The sequence below is a fragment of the Neophocaena asiaeorientalis genome, unplaced genomic scaffold (genome assembly GCF_003031525.2).
Source record: "Neophocaena asiaeorientalis asiaeorientalis breed wild unplaced genomic scaffold, Neophocaena_asiaeorientalis_V1.1 scaffold134, whole genome shotgun sequence".
NCBI lineage: Eukaryota > Metazoa > Chordata > Mammalia > Artiodactyla > Phocoenidae > Neophocaena > Neophocaena asiaeorientalis.
This window is the reverse complement of record NW_020185339.1, coordinates 32,911,011-32,926,502: the sequence shown is the minus strand read 5'-3', so window position 1 is coordinate 32,926,502 and position 15,492 is coordinate 32,911,011. Positions and strand designations below refer to the sequence as shown.

The 15,492-nt window shown below is 37.1% G+C and overlaps 1 protein-coding gene and 1 pseudogene across 2 annotated transcripts in view; one reads left to right on the top strand and one right to left on the bottom strand.

Annotated features, from left to right (window-relative positions):
• The window catches only part of NELL2 (neural EGFL like 2), a 366,586-nt gene that overhangs the window by 17,850 nt on the left and 333,244 nt on the right, over positions 1 to 15,492 (bottom strand). For both annotated transcript variants that reach the window (XM_024737158.1, XM_024737157.1), the window contains one exon: positions 1,186 to 1,379. In XM_024737158.1, the coding sequence (XP_024592926.1) occupies positions 1,186 to 1,379 (194 nt within the window). The remainder of the gene's footprint in view (positions 1 to 1,185; positions 1,380 to 15,492) is intronic.
• Positions 5,624 to 7,570, top strand: LOC112394373 (UPF0061 protein ETA_18310-like; annotated as a pseudogene).

Sequence of the window (15,492 nt, the reverse complement as noted above, 5' to 3'; positions counted from 1 at the left end):
TGACTGGAAAGAAAATTTTCAGAACTAACCAGTTAAAATGATAACCACTGCATGGCTCTTATGTGTAAATAAATTGTGTATGTATATATAAATATACATTTACTTGTTTATTAATATAGTACTTTGAATACTAACTAAATTTTGTTTTGTGTGAGGGCTTATATGTTTATATTTGGTAGCTAGTCAACAAGTTTTACATATTATTAAGTTTCTAGAATATTTTAACCTTATGATTTGTACAAGCTGTTATCAATTTCTTTACTAATAGTTGAGTCCTTGGTTTTATTCATTTAACTATAATTCAAATGTCTATTATCAACTGGGTATACATAATAGAACACCTCTCTAAAACTGAAATATAACCCAAATAGATATTTTTCACTTACAGGCCATAGCATATTCATTATGGTTTCATTTATGCATTCATTCAAATATGATATTGTGACTATAGAAACATTAGCATAGTTAGAAACAAAATTTTACCATATGAATAAATAAACACATTGTGGTATTTCAATACAATGGAATATTATTCAGTAATAAAAAGGAATGGGTTACTGATACGTGTAATGAATATAAAGGAATGTCAAAACATAATGCTGAGAGAAAGGCGTCAGACACAAAAGAGTATGGACAGTTTTCCCTTGGTATCGTGGATACCAAAATCCATGGATGCTCAAGTCCCTTATATTAAATGGCATAGTATTTGCACATAACCTATGCACACCCTCCCGTTTACTTTAAATTATCTCTAGATTACTTATAACATCTAATACAATGTAAATATTATGTAAACAGTTGCCAGTGTGGGGGGAATTAAAGTTTTGCTTTTTTGGAACTTTATGGAATTTTTTTCCCCAAATATTTTTAATCCACAGTTGGTTGAATCCATGGATGGGGACCCTGCAGATACGGAAGGCCAACTGTGTTATATGATTCCATTTATATGAGGCTCTAGAAAATACAAATCTAATCTATACAAACTGGAAGCAGTGTTTGCTCGAGGCTAGGGCTATGGGACTAAGAAAGGACTGAGGCAACATTTTGGGTAGGTAAAAATGTTCTATTAATTGAGTGATGGTTAAATGGACATATGCATTTGTCTAAGTTCATCAAGCTGTACACTTGAAATATATGCAAATTACACCTCAATAAAAATGGTTACAATGTTTTGTTTATACTAACCTGACACGAGCACACAGAGCACCTGTCATTTTCCAACACCCAAATCTGACCATTGTGCTTAACTTTTCCATCATGGATGCAGTCCCCTGTGCAATTCTTTCCATGAGGACATCGGCAATCATATCCACCATCCAAGTTAAAGCAAATGGTATCATTGGCACAGCTGTGCCTCCCGGTCCCACACTCGTCAATATCTACAGCCAAGAAAAGGCAGCAGGCAAAGTGCTTAGAATATGCTCCGTTTCAAACAACTGCAATCAGGCAAGTTGTCTCCCAACATAAAGCATTCAACTGGAAATTAATTTTCATCTTACTGGCATGCATTTCCTATTAATGCTGACTAAAGCAATGTTAATGGTCTAGGGATTTCACACAAAAATATTATCATGCTTAGTTTCAAACACCAAATAACCTTGGCTAGATTTTTAACTTTTATATCTCTGTAAATACCATTAGGCTTTATGAAACATTTATATTTTTTGAAAGTTACAAATAGGACTCAATGTTTCAAACACAAACAGTTTGGCAGTGGAAATTCTAAAAGTGCCTATTTTTTTTAAATTGAGGAAATCATCCTCAGTGTTAAAATGGTGCTTACAGAAAATCCTTTCTTAGTGGGAAATGAAATGTCATGGAAGACCTGAGGCATTTTTATTCAGTTTCAAGCCCTGTTCCCACAGCTGTGTCACCCATATGTAAGCTCTTTCCAGTGTACTGCCCAGGTGTTCTTCCCTTAACAGTCCAGGCATTTTCACACTGTCCTTACACCCTGCTCCTCACCCACGGAAGGGCAAGTGACCATAAGCAATTACCACCTCTCGCACAAAGAATCCCCCAGTTCTTAACTTTCCCATTTCAGATAGTTTCATCTCCTGCCTCAGGTGGCAGCTTCCCATTCTTCACCTGACCTCACCTATTCCATGGCAATCACAATCAAAGCATTTTCATACAGATGAAAAGCAAACATATGTTGACCCACAGATCAGGTCCATATGAAGATATGAGATTCATTTTATTTATCTGCACCATTTAAAGGTCACAGGCCAAAATACATTTCAGGGATATTGTACGAGTGGCAGTAAGGAGTTATTTCCTTTTTCATCTGAGTAAAGGTCAAGAAATAAAGAATTAAATCACAGCAGGAAAAGTGGGTTAGAGAGAAGATGGAATATATAGCTTTTAACTAGAATAACTGTACACTGATTTCCCTTCAAAATTATACAGTATAGTAACTATCTTCCTTAAACGGTTTGATTTCAACATTGTTGGGGACATGCACTGGTCAAGATTATACTTTAGTCACATTTAAATTCTTAAATACTTAAATTCTGTCATATATGTTTTCCTGAAAATAAGTTACATGATTACTTCTCTCTACGTCCTTTGATTTTTATTAGTTCCCATATCAATAAAACCAATGAACTGAGATGACAGCTGAAAAGGTTTCTATTATAACTACAGTAAACTTTATTATAGCTTGATTTGTCAAGGATAATACTGCTTATAATTAAAAACTATGATCAAAAAAATAACTCTTAGCCAGCATGAGGATATATTAAAAATTTTTAAAATACATATATATATATATATATATATATATACACATACATGTATATCAGATCAGAAAAAAATTTCTCTTGGTAATAGAAATGAATTTTGTAAAACACGTCTATATTTGGTCTAATCCAAATAATAAGGTATCTTTGATGAGTTGATATTTGTCTCCCATTAAGTATTTTTGTAATTAGCAATTATGGTAAGCAAGAAAAACATTAACCATAGTTGTTTGGTCTCTTTGATCACAATCTTTACAAATACCTCTTACTACACTTTTAATATCCACTATATTTATATATATTTTTTATATATTTAAGCCTTTAAATATCCACTAATATAAGGACACTATTCTGTTAATGGCAATGGCTGGACTTTTACAATCATTTCATTTTGCCTTACATTTAAAATAAAAGCTCTGCTAACAGGTTTCTTTGTTTGTTTGGTTAAAGGCAGACAGTGTCCTTGGATTTGATGCAGAAGACAAAGAAAAGATGATATATAGGTACAAAGAACATATGTACCCTTAAATAAAGTACATTAACAATGAAGAAATAGAATAAAAAGTTGCTTACGACAATGGTTGGAATGTACTTGTCATGCCTGGAGAAATATATAGGCAAAAACATCATAATGGACTATTACCTTTTGCTAGCCTATGAGATTTGAATTAATTTGAACTTAACTTTCCTGCTTGTTATCTATACTGGGTTTCCCAGTGCAGAAACTTCTCAATTGAATGATAGTATGGAATTTTGGAATTCATTTTTACATATAGTTTTATCACAATATAAGATTCCTGCATTATATACATAATATATACATAAAGAGTATATATTCTACTTTGAAAAATCTACTATAGTATACAGAAATTCCAACTTTAAAAATACTGAGACAGCAGAAGCAAGTACTAAAATCCTGCAGCCTGTGGAACAAAAATCACATTCACAGAAAGATAGACAAGATGAAAAGGCAGAGGGCTATGTACCAGATGAAGGAACAAGATAAAAACCAAGAAAAACAACTAAATGAAGTGGAGAAAAGCAACCTTCCAAAAACAGAATTCAGAATAATGATAGGAAAGATGATCCAGAACCTCGGAAAAAGAGTGGACGCAAAGATAGAGAAGATGCAAGAAATGTCTAACAAAGACCTACAAGAATTAAAAACGAACAAACAGAGATGAACAATAACAATAACTGAAAAGAAAAATACACTAGAAGGAATCAATAGCAGAATGAGTCAAAGGAACAGAAAAGTGACCTGGAAGACAGAATGGTGGAATTCACTGCTGCGGAACAGAATAAAGAAAAAAAGAATGAAAAGAAATGAAGACAGCCTAAGAGACCTCTGGGACAACATTAAATACAACAACATTCGCATTATAGGGGTCCCAGAAGGAGAAGAGAGAGAGAAAGGAACAGAGAAAATATTTGAAGAGATTATACTCAAAAACTTCCCTAACATGGGAAAGGAAATAGCCACTCAAGTCCAGGAAGTGTAGAGAGTCCCATACAGGATAAACCCAAGGAGAAAAATGTCAAGACACATAGTAATCAAATTGGCAAAAATTAAAGACAAAGGAAAATTATTGAAAGCAGCAAGGGAAAAACGACAAATAACATAAAAGGGAACTCCCATAAGGTTAACAGCTGATTTCTCAGCAGAAACTCTACAAGCCAGAAGGGAGTGGCATGATGTATTTAAACTGATGAAAGGGAAGAACCTACAGCCAAGATTACACTACCCAGCAAGGATCTCATTCAGATTTGATGGAGAAATCAAATGCTTTACAGACAAGCAAAAGCTAAGAGATTCAACACCACCAAACCAGCCCTACAACAAATGCTAAAGGAACTTCTCTAAGTGGGAAACACAAGGGAAGAAAAGGACCTACGAAAACAAACCCAAAACAATTAAAAAAATAGTAATAGGAACATACATATCGATAATTACCTTAAACATGAATAGATTAAATGCTCCAACCAAAACACACAGGCTCACTGAATGGATACAAAACCAAGATGTACATATATGCTGTCTACAAGAGACCCACTTCAGACCTAGGGACACATACAGACTGAAATTGAGGGAATGGAAAAAGATATCCATGCAAATGGAAATCAAAAGAAAGCTGGAGTAGCAATACTCATATCACATAAAACAGACTTTAAAATAAGGAATGTTACAAGAGACAAGGAAGGACACTACATAATGATCAAGGGATCGATCCAAGAAGAAGATATAACAATTATAAATATATATGCACCCGACATAGGAGCACCTCAATACATAAGACAACTGCTAACAGCTATATAAGAGGAAATCGACAGTAACACAATAATAGTGGGGGACTTTAACACCTCACTACACCAATGGACAGATCATCCAAACAGAAAATTAATAAGGAAACACAAGCTTTAAATGACACAATAGACCAGATAGATTTAACTGATATTTATAGGACATTCCATCCAAAAACAACAGATTACACTTTCTTCTCAAGTGTGCACGGAACATTCTCTAGGATAGATCACATCTTGGATTACAAATCAAGCCTCAGTAAATTTAAGAAAATTGAAATCATAACAAGCATCTTTTTTTACCACAACGCTATGAGGTTAGAAATCAGTTACAGGGGAAAAAACATAAAAAATAAACCTCCCGAGGGCGCTTCCCGCCCGGCAGGAGGAGGAGCGGCTGCAGGGAGCTGAGCGGTGGTGCGGTGGCTGGACCCCCTCGTAACCCCGCCCACCCACCGCTGGCTCGGGAGAAACCAGCGTGATCTTCCTCATGGGGAGCGGCCTCCCCCAACCCCGCCCAGCTGGTGCCTCCGGCAATCTCCACAAAAATGCACCCGTGTTAGACCGGCTGTCATCTAGAAATGCCCCAGGGTGCCCGACGAACAATCACGAACTTTCCTTCTGCGTAATTAGGCAGAAGTAGGACGCAAAGGATCGGGTTCCCGTTTTGCTGCCTAATCCGGAGGCTCCAGTTTCCACAGCTGCTTCTCTCGGGTGTTAACTGCCACGCCGTCGTCTGCTCCTTATGGCGACCTGGCCTTGAAGGAAGTGCCAGCCTTTTGCATCTTTACAGTAACAAGTCAAACCCCGAGCAGGGCTATTGTGAAAGAGAAGTTAGATTAGCCTCGTCTCCCGACTTTTGGACGCTCTCCTCTGAAAAACTTATAGCTGTGTTGCCAATTGATCCTGTTAAAGAAAATGATGTGCGTTAAGTGAAAAACTGTGTTTTTTCAATTGCCTTCCCCACTCCTTTCAAATCAAGAGTACATCTTGTAGCAGTTTCAAAGCAAGTGCTAGAAGATATTTTGGACCTTGATTTATCTATCTCAGAAACAGATGATTTTTATCCAGCTTGTAAGTGGTGAAAAGATAGTACTTGGATCCATTCCACTGGCTCACAGATATGGGGGCCACCAGTTTGGGATATGGGTAGATCAGCTCGGCGATGGAAGAGCCCATCTTATTGGAATTTACATGAACAGGCAGGGTGAAAAGTGGGAGCTCCAATTAAAAGGCTCAGAAAAAACCCCATACTCCCAAAACGGCGATGGCAGAGCTGTGCTTCGTTCCTCCATGAGAGAATTTTTGTGTAGTGAGGCTATGTACTATCTCAGAATTCCCACTAGCAGAGCTGCAAGTCTGGTTGTAAGTGATGATGCAGTATGGAGAGATCAATTTTACAATGGAAACGTTGTGAAAGAACGAGGTGCAGTAGTACTGCGTGTTGCAAAATCATGGTTTAGAATTGGATCGTTAGAAATTTTGGCTCATTATGGTGAATTGGATTTACTAAGGATGTTATTAGACTTCATCATACAGGAACATTTCCCCTCAGTAGATGTCAAGGAACCTAACAGATATTTGGATTTTTTTTTCTACTGTGGTATCTGAGACGGCACAGCCTATTGTCTTGTGGATGTCTGTTGGTTTTGCTCATGGTGTTTGTAATACTGATAACTTCAGTTTGTTACCCATTACAATTGACTATGGTCCATTTGATTTTATGGAGGCCTATAATCCAGATTTTGTACCAAACACATCTGATGATGAAAGAAGATAAAAATAGGATATCAGGCTAATATTGGAATGTTTAATTTAAACAAGTTGTTACAAGCTCTAAACCCATTACTGGATCCTAGGCAAAAGCAACTTGCTGCTCAGGGTATCCCATTCTTTACGATACAAGATTTAGAGAATTGTTCAAAGCCAAATTGGAATTACTTGGAAAAAGCAAGGGTGATGATGATTTAATTGCATTTCTCTTACATCTCATGGAAAAGACAGAAGCTGACTTTACAATGACATTTCGGCAGCTCAGTGAGATCACTCAAAGCCAGTTACAGGAGCTCAGCATTCCTCAGCAATTCTGGGCACTGAAAATGATCTCAAAGCACAAACTCTTTCCTGCCTGGGTGTCCCAGTACCTTTGGAGACTGAAGAGTAACATGAATGATTCAGATTCTGAAAGAAGAAAAAGAATGACAACTTTTAATCCTAGATATGTGCTGAAGAACTGGATGGAAGAATCCGCAGTGCAAAAAGCAGAAAGGAACGATTTTTCAGAGGTCCATCTCCTCCAGCAAGTTCTTCACTGTCCTTTCCAGAAGCATTCTGCATCTGAGACAGCAGGCTATTCCTCACCTACTCCTTCCTGGGCCAAAGATCTCAGGGTTAGCTGCTCATCTTAATTTGGGGAAAATCAATTAAGGGATACTTCTATCACCGAACCCAGCACAGAATAATCTATTTGACAAATTCTTAATGACCACCTACATTTTCTTGACAATCCTGCATTTCATAATAATGGTTATATATAAAAATATTTTTGAACCAAATAAAGTGGACGTATTCTCTAGAAAAAAAACATAAAAAACAAACACATGGAGGCTAAACAATACATTACTAAATAACCAAGAAATCACTGAAGAAATCAAAGAGGAAATCAAAAAATACCTAGAGACAAATGACAATGAAAACACGACAATGCAAAACCTATGGGAAGCAGCCAAAGCAGTTCTAAGAGGGAAGTTTACAGCAATACAAGCCTATCTCAAGAAACAACAAACAGCTCAAATAAACAATCTAATCTTACACCTAAAGGAAGTAGAGAAAGAAGAACAAACAAAACATTTCTCCAAAGAAGACATACACATGGCCAAGAAACACATGAAAAGCTGCTCAACATCACTAATTATTAGAGAATTGCAAATCAAAACTACAATGAGGTATCACCTCACACCAGTCAGAATGGGCATCATCAGAAAATCTACCAACAAATGGTGGAGAGGGTGTGGAGAAAAGGGGACACTCTTGTGCTGTTGGTGGGAAGGTAAATTGATACACCCCTATGCAGAACAGTATGAAGGTTCCTTAAAAAATTAAAAATAGAATTACCATATGACTCAGCAATCCCACTACTGGGCACATACCCAGAGAAAACCATAATTCAAAAAGACACATGCACCCCAATGTTCATTGCAGCACTATTTACAATAGCCAGGTCATGGAAGCAAACTAAATGCCCACTGACAGACGAATGGATAAAGATGATGTGGTACATATATACAATGGAATATTACTCAGCCAGAAAAAGGAATGAAGGTAAGAAAATGGCAGCCTCCAGGAGGGCTCAGATTGGTGAGTACTCTCCAGAACTGCCGCCGGCCGTTTCTTTGTCCCTGCAGTGAGCCGCAGCTGCCCCCCACTTCTTCAGGAGACCCTCCAATACTAGCAGAAGAAGAGAGGGAGGATGAATAGAAGAATATAACAAGTTGGCAAGTTCTGGAATGCCATGCAGATGACAGGCTCTTGGTGCTCCAGCCAGGCATCAGGGCTGTGCCTCTGAGGTGAGAGAGCCAAGTTCAGGACACTGGTCTACAGGACACCACCCAGCTCCATATAATATCAAATGGCAAAAACCTCCCAGAGATCTCCATCTCAACGTCAAGACCCAGCTCCATGCAACGACCAGCAAGCTACAGTGCTGGACACCCTATGCCAAACAACTAGCAAGACAGGAACACAACCCCATCCATTAGCAGAGAGGCTGCCTAAAACCATAATAAGGTCACAGACACCCTAAAACACACCACCAGACATGGACCTGCCCAGCAGAAAGACAAGATCCAACCTCATACACCAGAACACAGGCACTAGTACCCTCCACCTGGAAGCCTACACAAGCCACTGAACCAACCTTAGCCATTGGGGACAGACACCAAAAACAATAGGAACTACGAACATGCAGCATGCGAAAAGAAGACCCCAAACACAGTAACTTAAGCCAAAACAGAAAACAAAAAAACACACAGCAGATGAAGAAGCAAGGCATAAACCCACCAGACCTAAAAAATGAAGAGGAAATAGGCAGTCTACCTGAAAAAGAATTCAGAATAATGATACTAAAGATAATCCAAAATCTTGGAAATAGAATGGAGAAAATACAAGAAACGTTTAGCAAGGACCTAGAAGAACTAAAGAGCGAACAAACACTGATGAACGACACAATAAATGAAATTAAAAACTCTCCAGAAGGGATCAGTAGCAGAATAATTGAGGCAGAGGAACGGATAGGTGACCTGGAAGATAAAATAGTGGAAATAACTACTGCAGAGCACAATAAAGAAAAAAGAATAAAAAAAATTGAGGACAGTTTCAGAGACCTCTGGAACAACATTAAACGCACCAACATTCGAACTATAGGGGTCCCAAAAGAAGAAGAGAAAAACAAAGGGTCTGAGAAAATATTTGAAGAGATTATAGTTGAAAATTTCCTAATATGGGAAAGGAAATAGTCAAGTCCAGGAAGCACAGAGAGTCCCATACAGGATAAATCCAAGCAGAAACACGCCAAGACACATATAAATCAAACTATCAAAAATTAAATACAAAGAAAACATATTAAAAGCAGCAAGGGAAAAAAAACAAATAACATACAAGGGAATCCCCATAAGGTTAACAGCTGATCTCTCAGCAGAAACTCTGCAACCCAGAAGGGAGTGGCATGACATATTTAAAGCGATGAAGGAGAAAAACCTACAACGAAGATTACTCTACCCAGGAAGGATCTCATTCAGATTTGAGGGAGAAATTAAAACCTTTACAGACAAGCGAAAGCTAACAGAATTCAGTACCACCAAATCAGCTTTACAACAAATGCTAAAGGAATTTCTCTAGGCAGGAAGGACAAGAGAAGGGAAAGACCTACAATAACAAACCCAAAACAATTAAGAAAATGGGAATAGGAACATACATGTCGATAATTACCTTAAACGTGAAAGGATTAAATGCTCCAACCAGAAGACACAGACGGGCTGAATGGATACAAAAACAGGACCCGTACATATGCTGTCTACAAAAGACCCACTTCAGACCTAGGGACACATACAGACTGAAAGTGACGAGATGGAAAAAGATATTCCATGAAAATGGTAATCAAAAGAAAACTGGAATAGCAATTCTCATATCAGACAAAATAGACTTTAAAACAAAGACAATTACAACAGACAAAGAAGGACACTACATAATGATCAAGGGATCGATCCAAGAAGAACATATCACAATTGTAAATATTTTTGCACCCAACATAGGAGCACCTCAATACATAAGGCAAATACTAAGAGCCATAAAAGGGGAAATCGATAGTAACACAATCATAGTGGGGACTTTAACAACCCACTTTCACCAATGGACAGATCATCCATAATGCAAACAAATAAGGAAAAACAAGCTTTAATGATACATTAAACAAGATGGACTTAATTGATATTTATGGGACATTCCATCCAAAAACAACAGAATACACATTCTTCTCAAGTGCTCATGGAACATTCCCCAGGATAGATCATATCTTGGTTCACAAATCAAGCCTTGGTAAACTTAAGAAATTTGAAACTGTATCAAGTATCTTTTCCGACTACAACGCCATGAGACTAGATATGACTCACAGGAAAAAATCTGTAAAAAATACAAACTCATGGAGGCTGAACAATACACTACTTGATAACCAAGAGATCACTGAAGAAATCAAAGAGGAAATAAAAAATACCTAGAAACAAATGACAATGAAAACACGATGACCCGAAACCTACAGGATGCAGCCAAAGCAGTTCAAAGAGAGAAGTTTATAGCAATACAATCCTACCTTAAGAAACAGGAAACATCTCAAATAAACAACCTAAACTTACACCTAAAGCAATTAGAGAAAGAAGAACAAAAAACCCCCAAAGATAGCAGGAGAGAAATCATAAAATCAGATCAGAAATAAATGAAAAAGAAATGAAGGAAACAATAGCAAAGATAATAAAACTAAAAGCTGGTTCCTTGAGAAGGGAAACAAAATTGATAAACCATTATCCAGATTCATCAAGAAAAAAAGGGAGAAGACTCAAATCAATCAAATTAGAAATGAAAAAGGAGAAGTAACAACTGACACTGCAGAAATAAAAGGAGCATGAGAGATTACTATAAGCAACTCTAGACCAATAAAATGGACAACCTGGAACAAATGGACAAATTCTTAGAAATGCACAATCTGCTGAGACTGAATCAGGAATAAATAGAAAATATGAACAGACAAATCACAAGTACTGAAATTGAATCTGTGACTAAAAATCTTCCAACAAACAAAAGCCAGGACAAGATGGCTTCACAGGCGAATTCTATCAAACATTTAGAGAAGAGCTAACACCTATCTTTCCTGAATTCTTCCAAAATATAGCAGAGGGAGTAATACTCCCAAACTCATGCTGTGAGGCCACCATCATCCTGATACCAAAACCAGACAAAGATGTCACAAAGAAAGAAAACTACAGGCCAATATCACTGATGAACATAGATGCAAAAATACTCAACAAAATATTAGCAAACAGAATCCAACAGCACATGAAAAGGATCATACACCATGATCAAGTGGGGTTTATCCCAGGAATGCAAGGATTCTTCAGTATACGCAAATCAACCAATATGATACACCATATTAACAAACTGAAGGAGAAAAACCATACAATCATCTCAATCAATGCAGAGAAAGCTTTCAACAAAATTCAACACCCATTTATGATAAAAACCCTACAGAAAGTAGGCATAGAGGGAACTTTCCTCAACATAATAAAGGCCATATATGACAAACCCACAGCCAAGATCATCCTCAATGGTGAAAAACTGAAACCATTTCCACTAAGATCAGGAACAAGACAAGGTTGCTCACTCTCACCACTACTATTCAACAGAGTATTGGAAGTTTTAGCCATAGCAACAAGAGAAGAAAAAGAAATAAAAGGAATCCAAATCGGAAAAGAAGAAGTAAAGCTGTCACTGTTTGCAGATGACATGATATTATACATAGAGAATCCTAAAGATGCTACCAGAAAACTACGAGAGCTAATCAATGAATTGGGTAAAGTAGCAGGATACAAAATTAATGCACAGAAACCTCTAGCATTCTTAAACACTAATGATGAAAAATCTGAAAGTGAAATTAAGAAAACAATCCTATTTACAACTGCAACAAAAAGAATAAAATGTCTGGGAATAAACCTACCTAAGGAGACAAAAGACCTGTATGCAGAAAACTATAAGACACTGATGAAAGAAACTAAAGATGATACAAAGAGATGGAGAGATATACCATGTTCTTGGATTGGAAGAATCAACATTGTGAAAATGACTCTACTGCCCAAAGCAACCTACCGATTCAATGCAATCCCTACCAATCAAACTACCAATGGCATTTTTCACAGAGCTAGAACAAAAATTTTCACAATTTGTATGGAAACGCAAAAAGACCCTGAATAGCCAAAGCAATCTGGAGAAAGAAAAACAGAGCTGGAGGAATCAGGCTCCCTGAATTCAGACTATACTACAAAGCTATACTAATCAGTACAGTATGGTAATGGCACAAAGCCAGAACAGGATAGAAAGCCCAGAGATAAACCCAGGCACATATGGTCACCTTATCTTTGATAAAGGAGGCAAGAATATACAGTGGAGAAAAGACAGCCTCTTCAATAAGTGGTGCTTGGAGAACTGGACAGCAACATGTAAAGAATGAAATTATCACACTCCCTAACACCATACACAAAAATAAACTCAAAATGGATTAGAGACCTAAATGTAAGGCCAGACACTATCTAACTCTTAGAGGAAAACATAGGCAGAACACTCTATGCCATAAATCACAGCAAGATCCTTTTTGACCCACCTCCCTGAGAAATGGAAATAAAAACAAACAAACAAAAACATATGGGACCTAATAAAACTTAAAAGCTTTTGCACAGCAAAGGAAACCATAATCAAAACCAAAAGACAACCCTCAGAATGGGAGAAAATATTTGCAATGAAGCAACTGACAAAGGATTAATCTCGAAAATTTACAAGCAGCTCATGCAGCTCAATATTAAAAAGACAAACAACCCAATCCCAAAATGGGCAGAAGACCTAAGTAGATATTTCTCCAAAGAAGATATACAGATTACCAACAAACACATGAAGGAATGCTCAACATCATTAATGATTACAGAAATGCAAATGAAAACTACAATGAGATATCATCTCACACCGGTCAGAATGGCCATCATCAAAAAATCTACAAACAACAAATGCTGGAGAGGGTGTGGAGAAAAGGGAACCCTCTTGCACTGTTGGTGGAATGTAAATTGATACAGTGACTATGGAAAACAGTATGGATGTTCCTTAAAAAATAAAAATAGAAGTATCATACCACCCAGCAATATCACTACTGGGCATATTCACTGAGAAAACCATAATTCAAAGAGTCATGTACCAAAATGTTCATTGTAGCTCTATTTACAATAGCCAGGACATGGAAGCAACCTAAGTGTCCATCGACAGATGAATGGATAAAGAAGATGTGGCACATATATACAATGGAATATTACTCAGCCATAAAAACAAACGGAATTGAGTTATTTATAGTGAGGTGGATGGACCTAGAGTCTGTCATACAGAGTGAAGTAAGTCAGAAAGAGGACAACAAATACCATATGCTAACACAAATATATATTGAATCTTAAAAAAAGAAAGAAAATGTCATGAAGAACCTAAGGGCAAGATGGTAATAAAGACACAGACCCACTAGAGAATGGACTTGAGGATACGGGGAGGGGGAAGGGTATGCTGGGAAAAAGTGAGAGAGTGGCATGGACATATATACACTACCAAATGTAAAATAGATAGCTAGTGGGAAGCAATTGCATAACACAGGGAGATCAGCTCAGTGCTTTTTGACCAGCTAGAGGGGTCAGATAGGGAGGGTGGGATGGAGGGAGATGGAGAGGGAAGAGATATGGGGACATATGTATATGTATAACTGATTCACTTTTTTATAAAGCAGAAACTGACATACCATTGTAAAGCAATTATATTCCCATAAAGATGTTGAAAAGAAAAAAAAGGAACGGAGTTGGGTCATTTGTAGAGACGTGGATGCATCTGGAGACTGTCATACAGAGTGAAGTTTGTCAGAAAGAGAAAAACAGATATTGCATATTAACACATGTTTGGAGCCTAGAAAATGGTACAGATAAACCTGTTTTTAGGGCATAAATTGAGACACAGAGGTAGAGAATAAACGTATGGACACCAAGGGGGGATAGCGGAGGTGGGGCGTGGTGACGGTGTGAAGAATTGGGAGATTGTGATTGACATGTATACACTGCTGGGTATAAAATGGATGACTAATAAGAACCTGCTGTGTGAAAAAATAAATTAAAAAAAAAAGAGGAAAGCAAAAGTACCAAGAGACAACTGACAATGAAAACACGATGATCCATAACCTATGGGATGCCACAAAAGCAGTTCTAAGAGGGAAGTTTATAGTAATACAATCCTACCTGAAGAAACAACAAACATCTCAAATAAACAATCTATAATTACATGTAAAGGAACTAGAGAAAGAAGAACAAACAAAACACAAACTTAGTAGAAGGAAAGAAATCATGAAGATCAGACAAGAAATAAATGAAATAGAAATAAATAGCAAAGATCAATAAAACTAAAAGTTGGTTCTTTGAGAAGATAAACAAAATTGATAAACCATTAGCCTGACTCATCAAGAAAAAGAGAGAGAGGACTCAAATCAATAAAATCAGAAATGAAAAAGGAGAAGTTACAACAGACACCACAGAAATACAAAGCATCCTAAGAGACTACTACAAGCAACTCTATGCCAATAAAATGGACAACCTGGAAGAAATGGACAAATTCTTAGAAAGGTATAACCTTCCAAGACTGAACCAGGAAGAAATAGAAAATATGAACAGACCAATCATAATAATGAAATTGAAACTGTGATTAAGAGTCTTCCCACAAAGAAAAGTCCAGGACAGTATGGCTTCACAGGTGAATTCTATCAAACATTTAGAGAAGAGCTAAGACCCATCATTCTCAAACTCTTCCAAAAATTGCATTCTCAAACTCTTCCAATAATTGCAGAGGAAAGAACACTCCCAAACTCATTCTATAGAAATATAGGCCACCATCACCCTGATACCCAAACCAGACAAAGTTACTACAAGAAAAGAAAATTACAGACCAATATCACTGTTGAATATAGATGCAAAAATCCTCAACAAAATACTAGCAAACAGAATCCAACATTAAAAGGATCATAAACCATGCTCAAGTGGGATTTATCCCAGCGATGCAAGGATCCTTCAACATACACAAATCAATCAATGTGGTATACCGTATTAACAAATTGAAGAATAAA